The 17,386-nt window shown below is 47.8% G+C and overlaps 1 protein-coding gene across 5 annotated transcripts in view; it reads right to left on the reverse strand.

Annotated features, from left to right (window-relative positions):
• Nucleotides 1-17,386, reverse strand: part of RANBP3 (RAN binding protein 3) — a 53,554-nt gene that overhangs the window by 31,044 nt on the left and 5,124 nt on the right. For all 5 annotated transcript variants that reach the window (XM_037505174.2, XM_037505172.2, XM_037505175.2 and 2 more), the window contains exon 2: nt 3,463-3,518. In XM_037505174.2, the coding sequence (XP_037361071.1) occupies nt 3,463-3,518 (56 nt within the window). The remainder of the gene's footprint in view (nt 1-3,462; nt 3,519-17,386) is intronic.

The raw sequence follows: 17,386 nt of genomic DNA on the forward strand, positions 1-17,386 counted from the left end.
ACCTAATAGGCATCCAGTGCAACCGGAACGCATTCCCGTTCAGAATAACAAATATTTGGAAGATAAAGCAGTTGAAAGAAACATTTAGTCATCATAAACAATGAAACCACTGACAGAAAGATATCCAAATTCTGTTCACATTGAAATGAAAAACCTGTCTGTCTCCATTCAAGACTGTTAGGACAAAAAGGTTTCATATCAGTGGGGAGAACACGAGCACACGTAAAGGCAAGTGTTTCACAGAGCGCCCTCTTCAGGAAGCCTGGGGCTAGGGGAAGAAGTAACCGATCCCGGTGCTGTCAGGCTGGCTTTGGATTTAGATTTGGGGCTGCAAGTCTGGAGCTCAAACCGTCCACCACTTTCTCTAACAACAGAAGGATTTGAACAACTCGTCCCAAGGCTAAGCAAGCAACGCTATCGGCAGGTCACTGCGATCAATTTGTGGTTTCTGTGAATGCAATATGGACTGTCAATGGAACCCATGGAAAATGTTACATGGCTTCGTCACTGACAAACACAAAAAACTCCTGGGCAGGCAACTAAATTTTTTTTCTTTTTAATTTCCAATCTTTGTTATCTTAATCATGATTCATAATAGTAATGAGGCCTGTTGGATGGCTTAGAGAGCATTAATAGGGAAGTTAAGTTAAAAGGTTAACAAATGGGACCTTTCCTAACCTTTGAGGATCAAGAAGTGGTTCAAAAAAATAGCTACAAGGGACATTTGGTGACAATCAGGACAACTCAAATACGGACTAAATGTTGAAGGATATTTATGAATGAATGAGCATTTTCTTAGGCATGACAATGGCACTAGGGCCATAGAACAGAAAGGCCCCATCCCCAGGAGCCGCCAGAGGAGGTATTTTAGGGGAGGAATGTGAGGTGGGCACGACTCACAGCATTTATGACTACAATGTTACTAGTGAAGCCAGGTGAAGGGTATCTAAGGGTCTGCCATGCCATTCTTTTAACTTTTCTGAGGATTGGAAAAATTTCAAAATAAAATTTGCAAGGAAAAGGGAGGGGGAGGAGGAGTTCACCTTGAAAAAAACAACAGCAGTCTGAATCCTAACCGCCCCTTTGCCAACTTTGTTTCCATAGTGAGAGATGAAGTGACATGAAACCAAAGGGTCTCAAGTTAACATTTTTGTGGCCAGTCCTTGCAGATCTGTCTTCTCGATTCCTTGGAAATGGGAAGCCAGGGAAAAACAAAGTGTCTGAGTCACTATTTACCTCCCACCATACTCTCCGGCTGTCATAAGCAACAGAGCGAGAAAGGAAGATTCCATGTCTGCCTGGCCACTATCCACCTGATAGCTCAGAAAGCAACCGAGTAGACAAAGGTCCCTCTGGCTTTTGCCTCTAAATACATAGTTTTCCTGCACCCTTTTGGTGAGCATGTGATGGAATCAGAGAACTGATCTTTGAAGATGTTACTTTTAGGAGACCATTTACAGTTGACTCTGAGTCACTATTTTGATAAAAACTACGCTTGCACGTTTTTAAGGTGACAATGAGAGCGTTCCTGGCTACTCTTCTGGTTGAACTTTATGCCTTGTTTACAGGATTTCACTGACCTTCTGAAGATGACAGGTAAGTCAGTCTTCAATTATAAAGCAACAGAACTACCACAATCATGAAAGCAGTGCTGACATAGGGCTTTTACGAGCATCTGAAAAATTCAGGTGAACAAATATTACATTTCAGTGTTTCATCCTACTTGCTACCTTAAAGTCTTCAGGTTTAAAAAACTAATTTCTATTACTCATTTAAAATCAGAGGCTCATTGGCCTTTTTTCTGTCAAGAGTCAGGTACTCAGTGGGCCATCTGGTCTTGGTCCAAACTATTTGAGTTTGCCATTATACAGTGAAAGTAGCCAGGCTGTTGGGAAGCGCCCAGTATGGTAAGCGCCAATAACACTAGGTACAAAACAGGTGGTGGCGACAGGCCTCAGTTTACTGACCCATTTTAAACTAATAGTGGTTGAAAAGAGATCAAAAAAAAAAAAAAAAAAAACACACAAAAAAAACCCCCTCAAAATTCTAGAAAATTCCGATTTTATGGAAAACCTAAGATAAGTAACCTTCACACCTGAAACAGTGATAATCAAACACATCTATCTCCAATATTTTAATATTCAGTTTCTAGTAACTAAATAAAACACATCACCCAACTGAACCTCCTAAGGACCACTGACTGAAGACACTACCTGGATAACCAAAACAAAATGGGTGAATGTGTCCTTGAGATACTTTCTTCAGTACAATGCACAACGGGGAAGTTTAATATGAGAACAGACTGGGAGATAAGCCCCAGCCAACACAGAAGGCACAGGGGAGGTGGGGGGTTGCTGATTCTTCCTTCTGTCCCCTCCACAAGCACACTTCCTGAACAGCACTGGAATGCCCTCAGGAAAGCTGGGTGGCACAGAAGGAAAGGTCTGTTTTCCTCTTAGACCAAAGAACAGAGTCTATGATTGCAGCAGGGCCGCCAGGAGTCTCCTGCCACCAGACCAGCAGGCCCCAGCCTTGGAGTCAGCCACCCCCCCCTAGAAGGAAACAGAGGATGCACTCATTTGTGGATCTTGAGCCCTGAGTCTACGAGATTCTCAAATCCTGTTCTATCATTAGGATGCAAGTGGATTTCAGAACACCCTGAATCCAGCACAGCATTGTGGTCACACTGAAATGCTGCAACAGGTGTTAGAATTCACCCGTCATCCAGGGCACGGGTGGAGAGTGACCATTCAGTCTTTGGACAAACAGAGGAAAACCTTGTATACGCTTGGGAGATTTTGCCGCAAATACCAACTTCTTTGGACACAACTCTAACTTTCAAAACCGACTTGTCAGGAAGGAATATAAAGCCAGTGGCTTCAAAGTAAAGAGTACATGTGACACCATCTTATCTCATCTCAGGCTTTTAACAGGCTGCTATGTTCTGGGAATCAGGTATTTCCAACAATGGTACATTTAAATGAAAAACTCAGGAGGTAGAAGCAACCTAACAAAGATGGGCATGGGAAATATATAACGCAAACCAACTAATAATTATTCTAAACGCATTTATGCCAGGTTGGTTGGGTCAAGAAATTTCCCGAAAAATCTGGAAGGTCCTCTTTTCCCCCTTAACCACCACTGTCTTTCCCCTCCCCTCCTTCCTCTCTCCCTCCCCTTCTCACCTTCTTTCTTTCCTTTCTTGCTGTTTTCCTAAGGTATGTCAGTATTTCTAAACCAAATCATTAGGAATTGGAAAGAGCTTTCTATCACTGTCGAGGCAGTCTCTGAGTCCTTTCTACTCAACACCGCTCACTGACAGAACCTACAGCCTCCTTCCTCTAGCTCAATGGTTAAGCTCCAAAAGGCAGATGCATCCTTGGCCACGTGAGCTGGGGAAGAGGTCTCTGAGAGAAACAAGTCAGGGTCATCACATGGTGAGAGAACACGCTGGCCCCTTACCTTTTGTCCTTTCTCCTTCTGAAACACAAAGACAGGCGGAGCAATGGCAGGCTTTTCTGTAAAAAGAAAAATTGTTTTTTTTTCCCCCCAACACTATATTCAGACAATAAACAACGCTATATTTGTTTGCAGTAAATTAACCAAAAACAATCCAAACATAGAACCAGTAACTCCAAATAACACAGCATGGCTGGGAAACACGTTTTGAGCCATGGCTGCGTGGGGGTGTTCAGTTTGTGAAAACTCGATGCTAAAATGGCAGGATCTGAGGACTTTCATGTGCACATACTACACACCAAGACAACAGTTTCCAGACCCACGTGGAACAGGCTGTGTCACCAATCAGGGGAGAGCAGTGGGGAGTGTGGTAAGCTGCAGGGTGACTCCCACTGTGGCCTTGCAGGAATGAACTTGGAGGATCAGAGCTTTATGCGGCATCTCCATATAAGCATTATATTTCAAATATTACATGACTAATGTAGATTTTTTTATTTTTGTTTATTTATTTTTATTTATTATTTATTATTTTTTTATTTATTGTTTTGTTTTATTTTTCAAACTTACAGGCCATCTGGGGCCAGGAAGCAGCTAATGCGCACCCTCTGACCTCACAGCGCATGCATTTTGGAGCGCTTACCTCAGCAAGTCAGCCCACATTCAACCTGGATCTGTGAGCACCCATTAAAAAAAATATTTTAAAGAATTTCAAAAAGTCTGCGAGTTTGTCTTATCCAGCTGCTGTTGAAGGAAGAAACCCTCTAAGGTGTTCTGTCACAGGACAGGACCCCTGCTGTTTTCAGGCAATACCATGCATCTCCCATGCAGCACAACCAAACCCAGACTTCTCAATCAGTAGTTCACCACTCACTACTGGATGTGGAGGTTAGTGAGGGGGAAGCCTGGATGACGGGCCCAGGAGCACGCATGAACCCTGCAGGCTGTGCCCAGATGCTAGGAGCCTTCAAGGCCCTGAGGTCAGGGAACTGATGCGCAGCTTGCCTAGTGAGGAATTTGGCCAGCAGCTGCGCAGCTCTGCTCTCATACAGCCCTCATGGGTGGGTAGCTGAGGTTAACCTGGAAACTGCACTCATCTCAAAAAGCGCACAGGAGGCACAGCCATAGAGTGACAAGGCGCCCAACAGGCACGGTGGCCATGCGAAGGACCCAAGGAAGTGTACAAAGGTTAGGGGACAGGAAGGTGGGCTCAGGTTTAAAGGATGACTGGTTTGGAGAAGGGGGGTGATGTAGAGATACCAGTTAGGAGGCCACAGCAGCTCCCAAAGATCCACCCCTGGACAGCAGAACACTGATCTAGACCTTGGGACAACAGCCACTGATGGTGACCACTCCCTTGGTCTTGCTCACTGTAGCCGCACAAGCCCGGTGACAGTTCTGTTGTGCACAACAGTCCACAGCTAACACTGGGGTGAGTGGCATGTATGAGACCACAGTGCTACACGGGAGAAGGGTGAGGGTAGAGTGTTGCCAACAAAGTTAAGCAGCCATCTCCCTAGCATGTAGCTGCTGCCTAGAAACCTAATGAACAATCATGCCTGTGCCAGACAGTAAGTGACAGCAAAGGAATGCTGCAGGACTCTGGGGACAGCCGTAGCTTATCCACAGCACATGCTGCATTTTATCCCAGTAGCTCAGCCTGGGGTTGGAAGTCCAGGCTCCAGACTCACTTCTCCATTCGACTCCTGGCCAGCTGCAAGACACTGAGGTGCCCAGGAAGGAGCTGGGGTTTTGGCAAGCCAGCATCTCTTGAACCCTGACAATTTTAGTGAACCACCCCAACCACCCCATAATTCAGATGGCCCAAGGAGGAGAACGCTACCTGCTCCAGTCCTAGGGGACACTGTGGCATGTGACTAAGACCAGGCCGGTGAAGAGTGCATGAACCTGAGGGGCTAGGACTTCTGTTGGAGCTGTGGGGAAGGGGTGCTCTCTTTCTGCTGAGAGAGAACACTGGGGTTGCCAGCAGCCACATGTCTCCCTAAGGGACCTTAGACTGGAGTCAATCCAGCACGAAGCAGAGGCAGAGGAGCTGGAGGAGACTGAATCCCGGGGGGAATGTTAGAGGTCCTGGATCCGAGACCTCACAGTTAGGTCAGCAAATGCTGATTTTTGCTTAGGTTAGTCAGCTCAGTTTTGGCCCCTTATCCTGGAGAGCATCCAGCCTGAGAGGTGGGGCTTTACCCTAAAGACTTAAGTAAATACACATACTGTAGAAGAAACCCTGGCCTGGCCTCACAGTGGCATGAAGATGCTGGCTTTCTCTCCACAGCAAGTATCACCACCTGACACATTTTGTATTCATGCGTTTATGGTTTGTCCTCATGACAAAGACATCAACTCCATGAGATCAGACCCTCAGCCTTGTTCCTCTCACTGTCCCATGGTCCGAGAACAGGACATAAAGCCCTGGAAGGATTCAACAGTATTGGGTGGATGGATAAGAAGGGAGTGCTGGAAAATAGAGCTGTCAGACTGATGAGGAAGCACTACAAGAGAAAGGGAACATTTTGGATGGCAGAGGAAGAGCTTTCCGTTGCTGGGAATTGCGTTGGTTGATCTGCAGGCACACAGGAGTGGCTGCAGGGATTAGGGAACAGGACCACGCGGCAGGACGCAAGACATGAGCTAGGAGGGGTCCCACATGATGGAAGATCAGTCTGACTGCAACTGGGCTTGCTGCTCAGTAGGGAAGAGAGGGAGGCTACAGAGGGGACATGGGGGTCCAAGCTCTGAAGCAGTCACCCGAAAACCCAAATGCGTCAAGCAGATCCTCCCTCACTAACTTGAGGTGCCTTTTCTTTGACTCATCCATCACCACAGCCCAGAACTTCTTTCTTTGACTCTACTCTCATCTTAAGTCTGGCCTCTGCAGAGTAGCCAGAAGCAGTGGCGTGAAGTGCACTCTTAAAATTCCACCATTAGCTTCCCAGACTAGGGCCTAAGAGCCTTCAAATAGGTGAGAGCCCCTCATCTGACCATTACTGTGGCACTGAAAAGCCCGCTGATCGCAGTGCACCCCATGCTTCTGGACTTTTGCCTGCTTTAGTCCTTCTGCCTGCAACACACTCTCACCTCCTCTTCTGGCTTGTTTCCTGCCGTGGATCATGCGAGAAAGCCCTTCAGGGAGGCTGAGGAACCAGGGATGCAGCATTCAAAACAATCCCATGCCCCCCGCGCCCATCACCTGGCTCATGCTTGATCTGATAAATGGCTGAATGAAATCCCTTCTTCACATGTGTTAACACCAGCTGCTATGTCATCACATAAATATTTATTAAGCCCTATTCCGTGCAAGGCACCATGGGAAAAATGGAGAAGAGGAAGCCAGGGGCAAAAAACTTCAGGGCAAAACATCGAATTAAAAGGAGGGGTGTGTGGTACATGTGGTCAGGGAGCTAGTTACCTGCTCAGTGGCAGCAGCTGTCCCAGGAACGGTGGCTGCACAAGAGCAGCACCTTTGTTTTGTTCACCTCTGTGTCTCCAGAGCTCCCCAGGCTGCTTCTCGTGTGATGGGTGCTCAAAAAACAGTCACAGAGTGAATGAAATGTCACACACCACAAAGACTAGGCTGGGGAGGCAAAGAGCCTGGTGACCCAGCTTGGGCACCACCGGGACTCCAGCTGATGGAAGGTTTGGCATTCACCACAAATCTAAGCACTGCACCACAACACGGCAGAGAATTCCAGTCACTTCTCCACCCAAAAGTGCAAAGCATCACAGTCAAACACATTTCATTTCCACTCGGCTCCGGTAGATCCAAAGCCCATAAATTGTAAGTTAGCACTGAAATGACAAAACGACAACACATGTGCTCCATTCCAAAAACGCACAACAAACCACAGATAGCTTTTTAAATCATTTTATGTCACCAAACTGCTTCTGGTCATGTCACCAAGTAAGCAGAGTCTGTTCGGCTGACTGAAACTCACGTCTGGGGAGTGAAGAGGAGCCAGAGGCAAGGAGCCTTCTAGGACCTGCTTGAATTCCCAGCCCAGTCTTTCTTCCAGACAGGAAGGGAAAACCCCTACCACGGATTTTTAGAGACTCAGGCTCCCAGAGGGACCTACAATATTAAGATGCTAATCAAATATAGACTATCTGGATCCAGATTCTGGTAACCAAGTGTTTTCAGGTCCTGTGAAAGGCTCCCAGATCAAATTAGCTTGTGAAAAAGCAGCTTGCCGAGGCATTGGCTCTATACCTCACCATACTAACGGGTAAGTACCATCAAATACCCAACAGTAAAGTAGGCAGCAGTCCCACTTGCTTGGGCCTCACCAAGGCACTCCAAGGTGCTGCAGGCCAAGTTCCAGGTGGCTACCACTCCCTCAGAACTGTTCTTGCCCCTCCTCCGTCTGAGCCCAACAATGACCTCGGGTGGCTATCACAAACCCGAGCCAAGGACAGTCCTTGTCTCCCACAACACTCTGGGCAACAGAGGGCCCTGGCCTGAAGCTGAAAGGAGTGAGCTGCTGATGACATCTCAGCCCACAGTGCCACTCTCCCTCCTGGCCCCTCTGCCACCCTCACCCCAGTCCCCCCAGATTCAGATGCAAAATGCAACAGCCCACTATAACCCCCAAGGACAGAGCTGTGTCCTGAGTCCAGTCCAGGTGATGGGCACAGAGGCAAGCCTGAAAGTGAAGAGGCTGCAGATCTCTGCCCTCATTCCAAACTTGCCAGACGTCTGGGAGCCCTCTGAATACCACCCACCTCCCCCCCACCCCCGTCGTCGAGTGGGTCCTGCTCCCAGAAGAACTGCCCACAAGACTGTCAGGGTGCTCTGCCCACCCTGCAGAGTCTGCAAATCAAGCCCTCAGCTGCACCTCTTGCTTTCATAGATTCAATCGTAGCATTCATCTGGCAACAACACATTTCAGCAATTCCACACGAGTGCCTATTGTGCGCCAGGCATCTGCTGGCCTCCGGGATGTGCAGGCTCATGGAGAGACATGTCCCCTGCCTGCCAGGAGCTGACAGCAGACTTCAGCTGAACATAACAACATGGGGGAAACACAGAAGCTGGGGCACCCAACCTGGTGAGGCTTCAGAAAAAGAGTGGGTTAGGCGTGAGGAAGAGATGCCCTTTCGCCAGGTGACGAGGGGAGGGGAGGAACCAGACAGCAGAAAGGAGCACTGAATGGACTCGAGCAGGCCAGAGTGGCACCTGCTATGCGTCTGGTACTTTCCTAAGGTTTGCAGCACGCGAGAGAACTCCAGAGCCTTGAGCACAGATGGGGGAACAGATCACTCCAGCACAGGGCAACGGGAGTGGAGGGTGGAGTGTGCCTCACCCTCAGCTGGGTCCAGTGCCTGGAGAGTCACACCTGCACGGTCCAGTGTAGAAGCTCATGGAAGGCCTGCAACAATCACACACACAGTTTCTTCCTTGAGGAAGTAAGCCAGAAAGTGCCCCAAGGGAGGTAAGGGTCGCAGCAGAGGGTGTTCTTCCTGGAAGGAAATGCCCTGAGATGCAGGCTCCCTCCTGACCTAAGACTCGGGCTGGTCTTCTGGGGCACGGGGACACAGAAAGCATCCTCAGATGGCTTGGGTATGCACACGGGAAGTCCTAGGAGTCCACAATCTGGTGTACAGTCACGCATTGCTGAACAACGGGGACATGTTCTGAGAAATTCGTTGGTAGATGATTTCATCGTTTTATGTACACCACAAAGTATGATCACACAAGCTGGACGGACAGCCACTGCTCACCTGACATGTACACAGGGACCACCCATCGTGTATGTGTTTTGTCGCTGACCAAAATACCATTAAAGGGCCTCCCTGGTGGCGCAGCGGTTGAGCGCTGGGTTGTGAAGCTGCCCGCAGCCTCTGCAGCGCCGGTTCGATCCCCGGCTGCTTCTCAGCCACCGGAGGAGGGTGCCGCCGCTGCTCCCCTCAGCAGTGTACCTGGGTCCTTCTACCTGTTCTGCTCTCCGCTCTGGCTCTGGTGAATTCTCTCACCCTCCCGCGCTTCTGACTGCACCCAGTGCTTGTATAAATAAATAAATAATTCTTTAAAAAAAAAAAGACTTCTTAAAAAAAATAAAAAAAAAACAAACACAAAATACCATTAAAGCACGACGGTATGATGTCTTTGCCAAACCTGAGGGCCCATGCACCACCGCCTCAAATAGTGGGTAAGGAGAGTCACACGCCAACCAGCTGAGAGAATGAAGACAGCGGGCTTCCTGGTATCGCCCCTACACAGTAGGCCAGGGAACAGGACTCGAGGGTCAGAGACTGGTGGCAAAACCTTGAAACAAAATGACTTATGTGTCTATTTCAGAAGCAGCAAGGAAGGGGCTGGAAAGGGGCCCTGCAAGAATGTCTTGTCCCAAAGTTTAAAAAGGAAGGAGAGCACCCTGGGATAGGGTGGCAGTGGCAACCGTTCAGCCGTGACGGAAGGAGGGCGAGGAGCTGGCTGGAACCCCAGGCGTGGGATAGCGTAAGTGTGCTCCCCATCTCTCCAGGGTAACAGAGGTCTTGGGATCCTGTCTGTAGACATCTCCCAGCCTCTGCCATGGTAGTCTCAGCAAGGAGACTCCCCAGTGGGGTTTCACAAACCCCTGAAATGGTTTCCTACCTGGGCCAGCAGTCACTGACAAGTTTATGGGCCAGGCAGGTGCTCAGTGCTTCATCTGCATCATCTGCATCACCTCCCTGATCTCTGCATCAGCCTCAGGAGTTAGGTTACACCCATTTCCCCATTTTACAGAAAAGGAAACAGAGACTTAGAGCGGGCATGTGGCTTGTCCAAGGTGGGAATGGAGCCACATGGAGCCTGAGCCACCCCGCTCTCCATGTACCACAAGCACAAAAGGGGGAAGCGACACCCCAGGGTGCTTCCACCCATCCTTTTGATCAGGAGGGCCGTGGACCTGAGGAACAGACTTTTCTCTTGAGAAGGAACATGAGGGACAAAGCAGCTGCCAGGTGACATTCCAGACAAACAGCCACAGGGGCTCACAAAGGAAACAGAGGGCAAGTGCTGAGTGTGGGGCGGGCCCAGCTTTCAACAATCACAGGGTCAGCTCCTCTGACAAGTGTGCAATTAAGCCCGCAGCAGGTCTAAGGATCTTTAGGAAAGAAATCAAGAACATTCCAAGGTGCTCACTTGACAGTCAAACAAGTTGCGTTCTGTCTTCATCTGTCAAATGCTTAACCATGTGATGTTTGGCATAACACATTTGCAATCTAAGCCACAAACACACACATTCTCTCCACTCTCCCCTTCACATGGAGTTTCTGTCTCCATGCTGTGGGGGGAGTACTGTCCACAGATACTTTGGACAGCCTGCCCTGCAGCAAGCTCGGCCCCCTACTCCCCAATGATGGCTGCCTCCAAACCTTTGTGTGAGAGAATCTCTGTTAAACCAAACAGAAGAAAATATGTAGACAGGAAAACACACAGAGAAGGGAATCTGGAATATCTTTGCCGGTTCTGTTTATTCCCCTCCTAAATGATGACTCGAATACCTGCCAGGAAACAGTCCCTATCTGGAAAACCACTTGGAATTCTTGACCAAAAATGTCAGCATGGTACTTGTGTAAAATGAACTTTAATCCAGGGCTGATGTGCCTTAATCTTCTTATCTGTACAGAAAATATGGAAAGTACTTGCCAACACAAATACTAGCCTATTAATACGTGACAACTGCTTTAATCCTGGGACACTTACTATCTTAACCCTCCAAGTCATTTCTTTCCTCAGGAATTATTATAAACAATTCTGGGCAGAAACATAAGGTGAATTGGTCACTGGTGTGTCAACTCTGTCCACAAACTAGTTCTCTGGTGAAGAATGGAACGGATCTCATTCATGCTGTTGCTAGGTGACGCAGCCCTCGGTCTTAGCGCACAGCACGTTCGGGGCTACCCAGCCCAGTTATGCAGGGTAGTGGGCCTCTGGACAACCAGACTCTCTTTCTCAGTCCTCACATAGATTTTTCCTCCAGGAACTCTCATCTGGCATTATGGAGATTGCAGGGGCCATTATTTCTGGAGATAGACGGTACCTTTTATTTTATGTACTTGGTCCTGGCATGCTCTTCATCCTGTCATTGCCTTCACCTACTGAAATCCAAGCTACTTTCAATGCTGTAATCTTATTGCTGGACCCCAAGACTTCTAATAGCAGGAAGAACAATGTGCAACTTAACATTTGTTTAAAAGCTATACTAGACCCCATGGGAGATGCTCTATATAACTGGTCTCATTTAATGTTACCACATCCCCCATGATGTAGCTATTATTTATCATCTCTGATTGGCAAACAAGACTGAGAAGCCTTGGGCAGACCTTGCCGGCGAAGTCACAAAACCAGTAAGTGGGAGAAGTAGGATGAGAACACTAAGCCTAATTTCTGAGCTGGGTGCCTCATGTTCTCCAAGATCCCTGTCAGGGCCAAGGGAATTCTACGCTCTTTACACACTTATCATTCCAGCAGTCAAACCTTCCTACTTCCTCTATCCCTGTCCCACCTTCAAGACTTGAATCCAACAGAAACTTCACAATTTATTAAACACAAAAGCATCAACTTCGCCTAAAGCTACCGAGAAATTCAGTGATCCAATTCTGACGGTACTTTTCTATTGTGCCACTAGATGGCGCGACACGAGCACGATGGAGGTAAAGTGCAAAGTGGCTGAGGTGGGGAAGCCTGGAAGGAGTTCGAGCAAAAACAGCAGAAATTCCTGCATAGGAAGGAAGTCTAAGGACTGCAGAACTGTTGAGAGTGCGGGCAAAATTCAGAAATGAGAACTCTGGTTTGGTGTTCAAGTCAGTTTTACCCACTGGTGGCTAGCGTCCCGGGCAAGTAAACCTAACTGTCCCTGCAGACTGTCCTGTTTGTTCAACAGGTGTGGTACTATACACCCCAGGCAGTTTTGGGAATGACGAATTAAATGATGCATATACAGTGCTAGGGAAGTAGTAAGTATGCAATATGCAGCCCACACTGGCATTACTATTGTTAATGCAATTACACCTAGAAGACTGCAATACCTTGATGACACCGCAGAGCACAGGCCTTAGACTCAAGGACAGTCGCCAGTCCCCTAGATTTCCAATAATGATAGATGTCCCCCAGTCTGCCCTCTTCCAGGAGTTGCCTGGATGCCAGGAGACTTCAACACAAATGACCAGTTGCTCAGAATTCCCTGAGTAGTGCTGAGGTGAGATCTCATGGAAGGCCAACTGGCCAGGCCTTGCTCACAGTGGCACAATTTACTCAGCACCTACTACGTGGCGCTGGAGACAATGAAAAGTCGACAAGGCCACACAAGCACACAGACGCATGCTCACATGATTGGATAATTCTGGAGATAAGTGCTGAGGAAGATACGGCAGGGTGTGGCGAAGAGGGATGGGGATAAGAGAACTAACTGCAAGTAACTGGCTGCGGCCCCTCCGAGGCGTCATGTGAACCTCAGACACAAGGAAGGGCAGGAAGGAGAACAGGAAGGCAGAGAGTGCCCAAGAGTGAGAGTCCTCAGAACAGAAAGAACCTGGAAGCCAACGTGACTGGAGAGTTTCTACAGGAGAGAGTGGGTGTGTGCTGACGAGTCTGGGCTTATCTAATCTAAGGAGAGGCCAGAGGAGGAGTGACATTATCACCTGGCATCATCACCCTGGCACGAGCCTCAAATGACTCCATTGTTACTATAGAAAATTTTTGTACTAAAATACCAAGGAAGACCACTTTGGGAGTGGCAAGAGCAGATATCAAGGAGGCAGAAGAGACGCAAGGGGAACCAGTGGGGAGCCTTCAGGAGTCGTCCAGGCAAGGAGTGGTGGTCACAACGGTGACTCGGGCTAGTCTGGCGGTCTTGAAGATGGGGCAAAATGGATGGAGGCCGAATACTTTGGAGACAAGAGTCTGCACCTTAACTTGAGAGATGAAGATGACCAAAAGGAGGGTGTGAAATGAACTCCTGCTCACTCAATGGCAGATGCTGTCAGCTAAAAGAATTCTCCTCCCCCTGACAATCAAACTCCACAAACAGCATGCCCCCACCCCAATACTGCGAAGGTCGACTGAAGCCCTAAACTCTTAGCTCCCACCATAATGCTACAAAACATCTATTCTCCCTGGAGCAAAGGCTAGCTTGGTTTCTCTTTCCCTACCCAAGAAAGTCAAATTCTAAATTGTTTCCCCACTCCTGTTCTGCTGCTACACGTGCAATGCGGCATTAATGTGGGGATGGCAAATCCCTGAAATTCTCTGTGGCAAACCTGGGTGAGTTTAATTTTGAAAAGTTATTTAAAACTTCCTTAAGACAAGGTATACCTTCTAGACAAGTGCAGGGAGTGACTTCCATCTTCGTTGCTTCCTATTTGTCTAGGGGAGCAAGAGCAAACACAGTGCCCTCACAGGTCGTTTCCAGGCAGACAAGTGCTCTGTAGGTCAACGCGATTGGCCGCCGGAAAGGACGAGCATGAGCTAGAGTCACTGGCCGGAGAGTATGTTTAGAGCAGCTGACTCCCTGCTGGCATATCCTTGAGCTTCAGCCCCCAGGAAGTGGAATGGCCCAGGTTCCGAGCATCTTCAAAGGTTCTTCTCAGCTCTGACATTCTGTCAGGTTCTCACCTCGGATCTCAGACAGTGCTGAAGGCCGTGGGAACAGCTCTCCTCTTCTAAGAGAGACCTACAGTCCGTGAAGCATACTTAGCTGCCAAGAGGCCATAACTGGAAAAAGCAGGGTAAGAGGGTAAGCCTTAAGCTTTAGTGGCAAATAATTTAGTTCTGGATAGTTGGATGTAATCTGACAGAGTAGTCGTCGTCACCAGGGGGTGATTTGCACCTCCTTCCCCCTCCCCACCCCCAATGGGTAATGTCTGGAGGCATTTTGGTTGTCATGACAGGAGAGGAGGCTGCTACTGGCCGCCACAGGGATGCTGATCAACACCCTACAAACAGACACCCTACAGTGTAGTGTACAGGACAGTCCCCCAATCATGAAGAATGACCCAATTCCAGTGTCAACTTTGCTGAGGTTGAGAAACCCTGTATTAATTTGGAAAAAAAAACTGAGTTAGATACCTAACTCATACACCAGAATAAATCCCCAGTGGGTTAGATGGTATAAACCAGAGTGAAACCCTCCCCCCTTCCCTATCCTATCTCCTGTGAGTTATCTCCTCTCTCTCTCCCAATTTAGTCTGTGTATTTATTTATTTTTAAGATTTATTTTATTATTTATGCATACAAGGACTGGGGTGTAAGCCAGAGGTGAGGGGGTGGTAAGAGGATTCACCAGAGAGAGTGGAGAGCAAAACAGACAGATCCACTGAAGTACACTGCTGAGGGGAGCAGTGAGCAAGACAGGAGAGGTCTGCTGTGCCATGTGGGTTGCTCCCTGGCTGGCTGGGGATCGAACTCGTGCAATAGTGTCTGGCAGTAGCTTGACAGCGCTGTCTTTAACCCCTGCGCCACCAGGGAGGCCCCAGTCTATATATTTAAATGAGAGCAAATATCCTAGGACCTCAGTAGGTCAAATGGTTATGGGCCACAGATCCTCCTGGGCATCAACAGAAGCTCTGTCTCAAATAGGGGCAATTCTGCTTATGGGGAGACCTGGCAATGTCTAGAGACATTTTCCCTGCCACAACTGGGGGCAGGTGGGTGCCACTGTCATTTTGTGGACAAAGGTCAGGGATGCTGGGGTACAGGACAGCGCCACCAGCCTCAAAGTCAATAATGCTGAAATACCACTGTACCCCCCAAAGAGCTTTTCTCTACCCAAGCATCCAATTAGGAGAATAACAGCTAGATGTAACTAACATATATCCACAGGCAGCATATATTTCCTCTGGCACAATCCTCATGCTTGATTACTATGCTTTCTATTCTACAGACACTGGAACTGAGGTCAAACTGGCAGAAGACACAAGTCAAGGACAGTCAATCCAGGCACTTCTGATTGTGCCATAAATTGTCAACACCAAGGCTGGAGAAACAGGGAAGAAACCACGCAAAGGTCACCACAGCCCCCACTAAGGGCCCCTACACTGGGACGCTGCTAGCATACGCCGGGGGTTCTTGGTGTCAGCACTCCTTTCCATCTTGAAAATTACTGAGGATCTGCAAGAGCTCTTGTAAAGGTGGGCTACAGCCACGGGGACTTAGTATACTAGAAAATCAAACCAAGAAAACGTCAAAATATTAGTTTAAGACAACAAGTTAGTAAAGGTTTATCTAAGTATTATTTTGATGAAAAAAAAATAACTTTTTAAAAACAAAAATAAATTAGTGAAAAGAATGCTGTTGTTCTATGTTTTGACAAATCTCTTTAAGGTCTAGTTTAAGAAAAGAAAAGTAGGCTGATCTTGAGTTCATCTGTGGCTCTAGCATACTATTACAACCTCTGGGGAAACTACTGTCCATTCACAAAAGCAGAGTGAAAAGGCAAATGTGTCTTTGTATGGCTATGGAAATAGTTTTGAACTCAAACTCCCTTAGAAATTCCCAGAGACCTAGGCCATTGTGGAGAAACCTTGCCACATGCTGCTTTGGGTACCTGCCTCCAGGACACTGAATCCTGAATTAATTAAAAGTCCATCCGGAGCTCTCTGTTGAGGTCCTAGGCTAAAGAGCACCCTGAGTTTGGAGATCCCTTGTCTGTGAGATGGTGGAAGAGGGTAAAAACCCAAATGTCAAAAAAGGTCAGGAAGGCAAAGGTGGGCTATGTCCCAGACAACCTGGGGGAGTCTGGAGTCTCCAGGAAAGCACACAGTCTATCTCAAGGCAGCAGTTATTCCATTATCCTGGTACATCATTACTACATAGGAATGCAGGCTGAAATTGGTTCTTGGTTTTCAAGAGAAATCAGAAACCTGGATTATTTCCCCCTCTGAAATCTCAGAATTCTTAAGTGTTGACTCCTAATTAAAAACAAACAGAAACCTATATGGGCCAAATTAAAAATGCCTGTTTGCCCTTCAAAAAACTTTTCAACTTCTGCCTGTGGTTTTCAACTCTGGCTTCATGTCATAAAACATCTGGGAGCCTTCTGAAAACTCCAGACACCTGGACCTCCTGCAACCATCTCCAGTGCTGTGGCCCAGGCACTTTCCTCAACCTTGAGCAGGTGTGATGTGCAATCAGGATTAGACTGACAGTGCTAGACAATAGGACTGAGTACCAAGACCACAACAGTGAAGCACACTGGTCATGGAGGGCTCCACTGTGAAGCCCTAGGCTGTACAATTTTATGTGGAACAATGCAGAGCCACACCGCTGACTCCACTGGGATCACAGGAAGGTCACTGTGCATAGGTGGCAAAAACAAATCCCCTTCAAATGAGCCAAAGAACCCCTGCTGCCTGCTGCTATCACGTTACATCCAGATGATGCAAACCCATCTGCCTTATTAGTGCCTTACTAGTGCTGCAAAGTACCATGGAGAGCTACCAAAGCTCGCCAAGTCAGTACCAGCTAACCGTGTACAGTTCTCACTACATGAGAAAGACCCTTTGAAGCTTCCCAATGCATTCCACTGCTTTTCAAATAGCACTCACCTCCCACTTTACCCTGGCCTGTTCTGTGACTGAACTCACACATGAGGCTGGAATTCAACCCCAAAATGCTGCCTTTGCTACCACCAAGCACTATCCCTCCTCCAAACACCATCTTATACTCGAAGCTCACCTTATTCCTCCTGTTGCATCCACTCAATGCAATTCCCTCTGTGTACAAGCACATACCCCGACTAGCCTTACTATTCAGTGATTGTGCGGGAGTAACAGGTTTACTAGGTAATTTCACTGTCCTCTTCACTGAGAAGCAAGCTGAAGACATGGTTGGGAAATTCTGCAGAACTCGAAGTTTTTCCATCTATACACATGATGCTGGGCAAAACCTAGTCTTTCTTTGAAACTAGATTTTGCAGCTTTTGTGATATCA

This window comes from Talpa occidentalis, unplaced genomic scaffold (genome assembly GCF_014898055.3).
Source record: "Talpa occidentalis isolate TD23 unplaced genomic scaffold, MPIMG_talOcc4v2.1 talOcc4.12, whole genome shotgun sequence".
NCBI classification, from domain to species: Eukaryota; Metazoa; Chordata; class Mammalia; order Eulipotyphla; family Talpidae; genus Talpa; species Talpa occidentalis.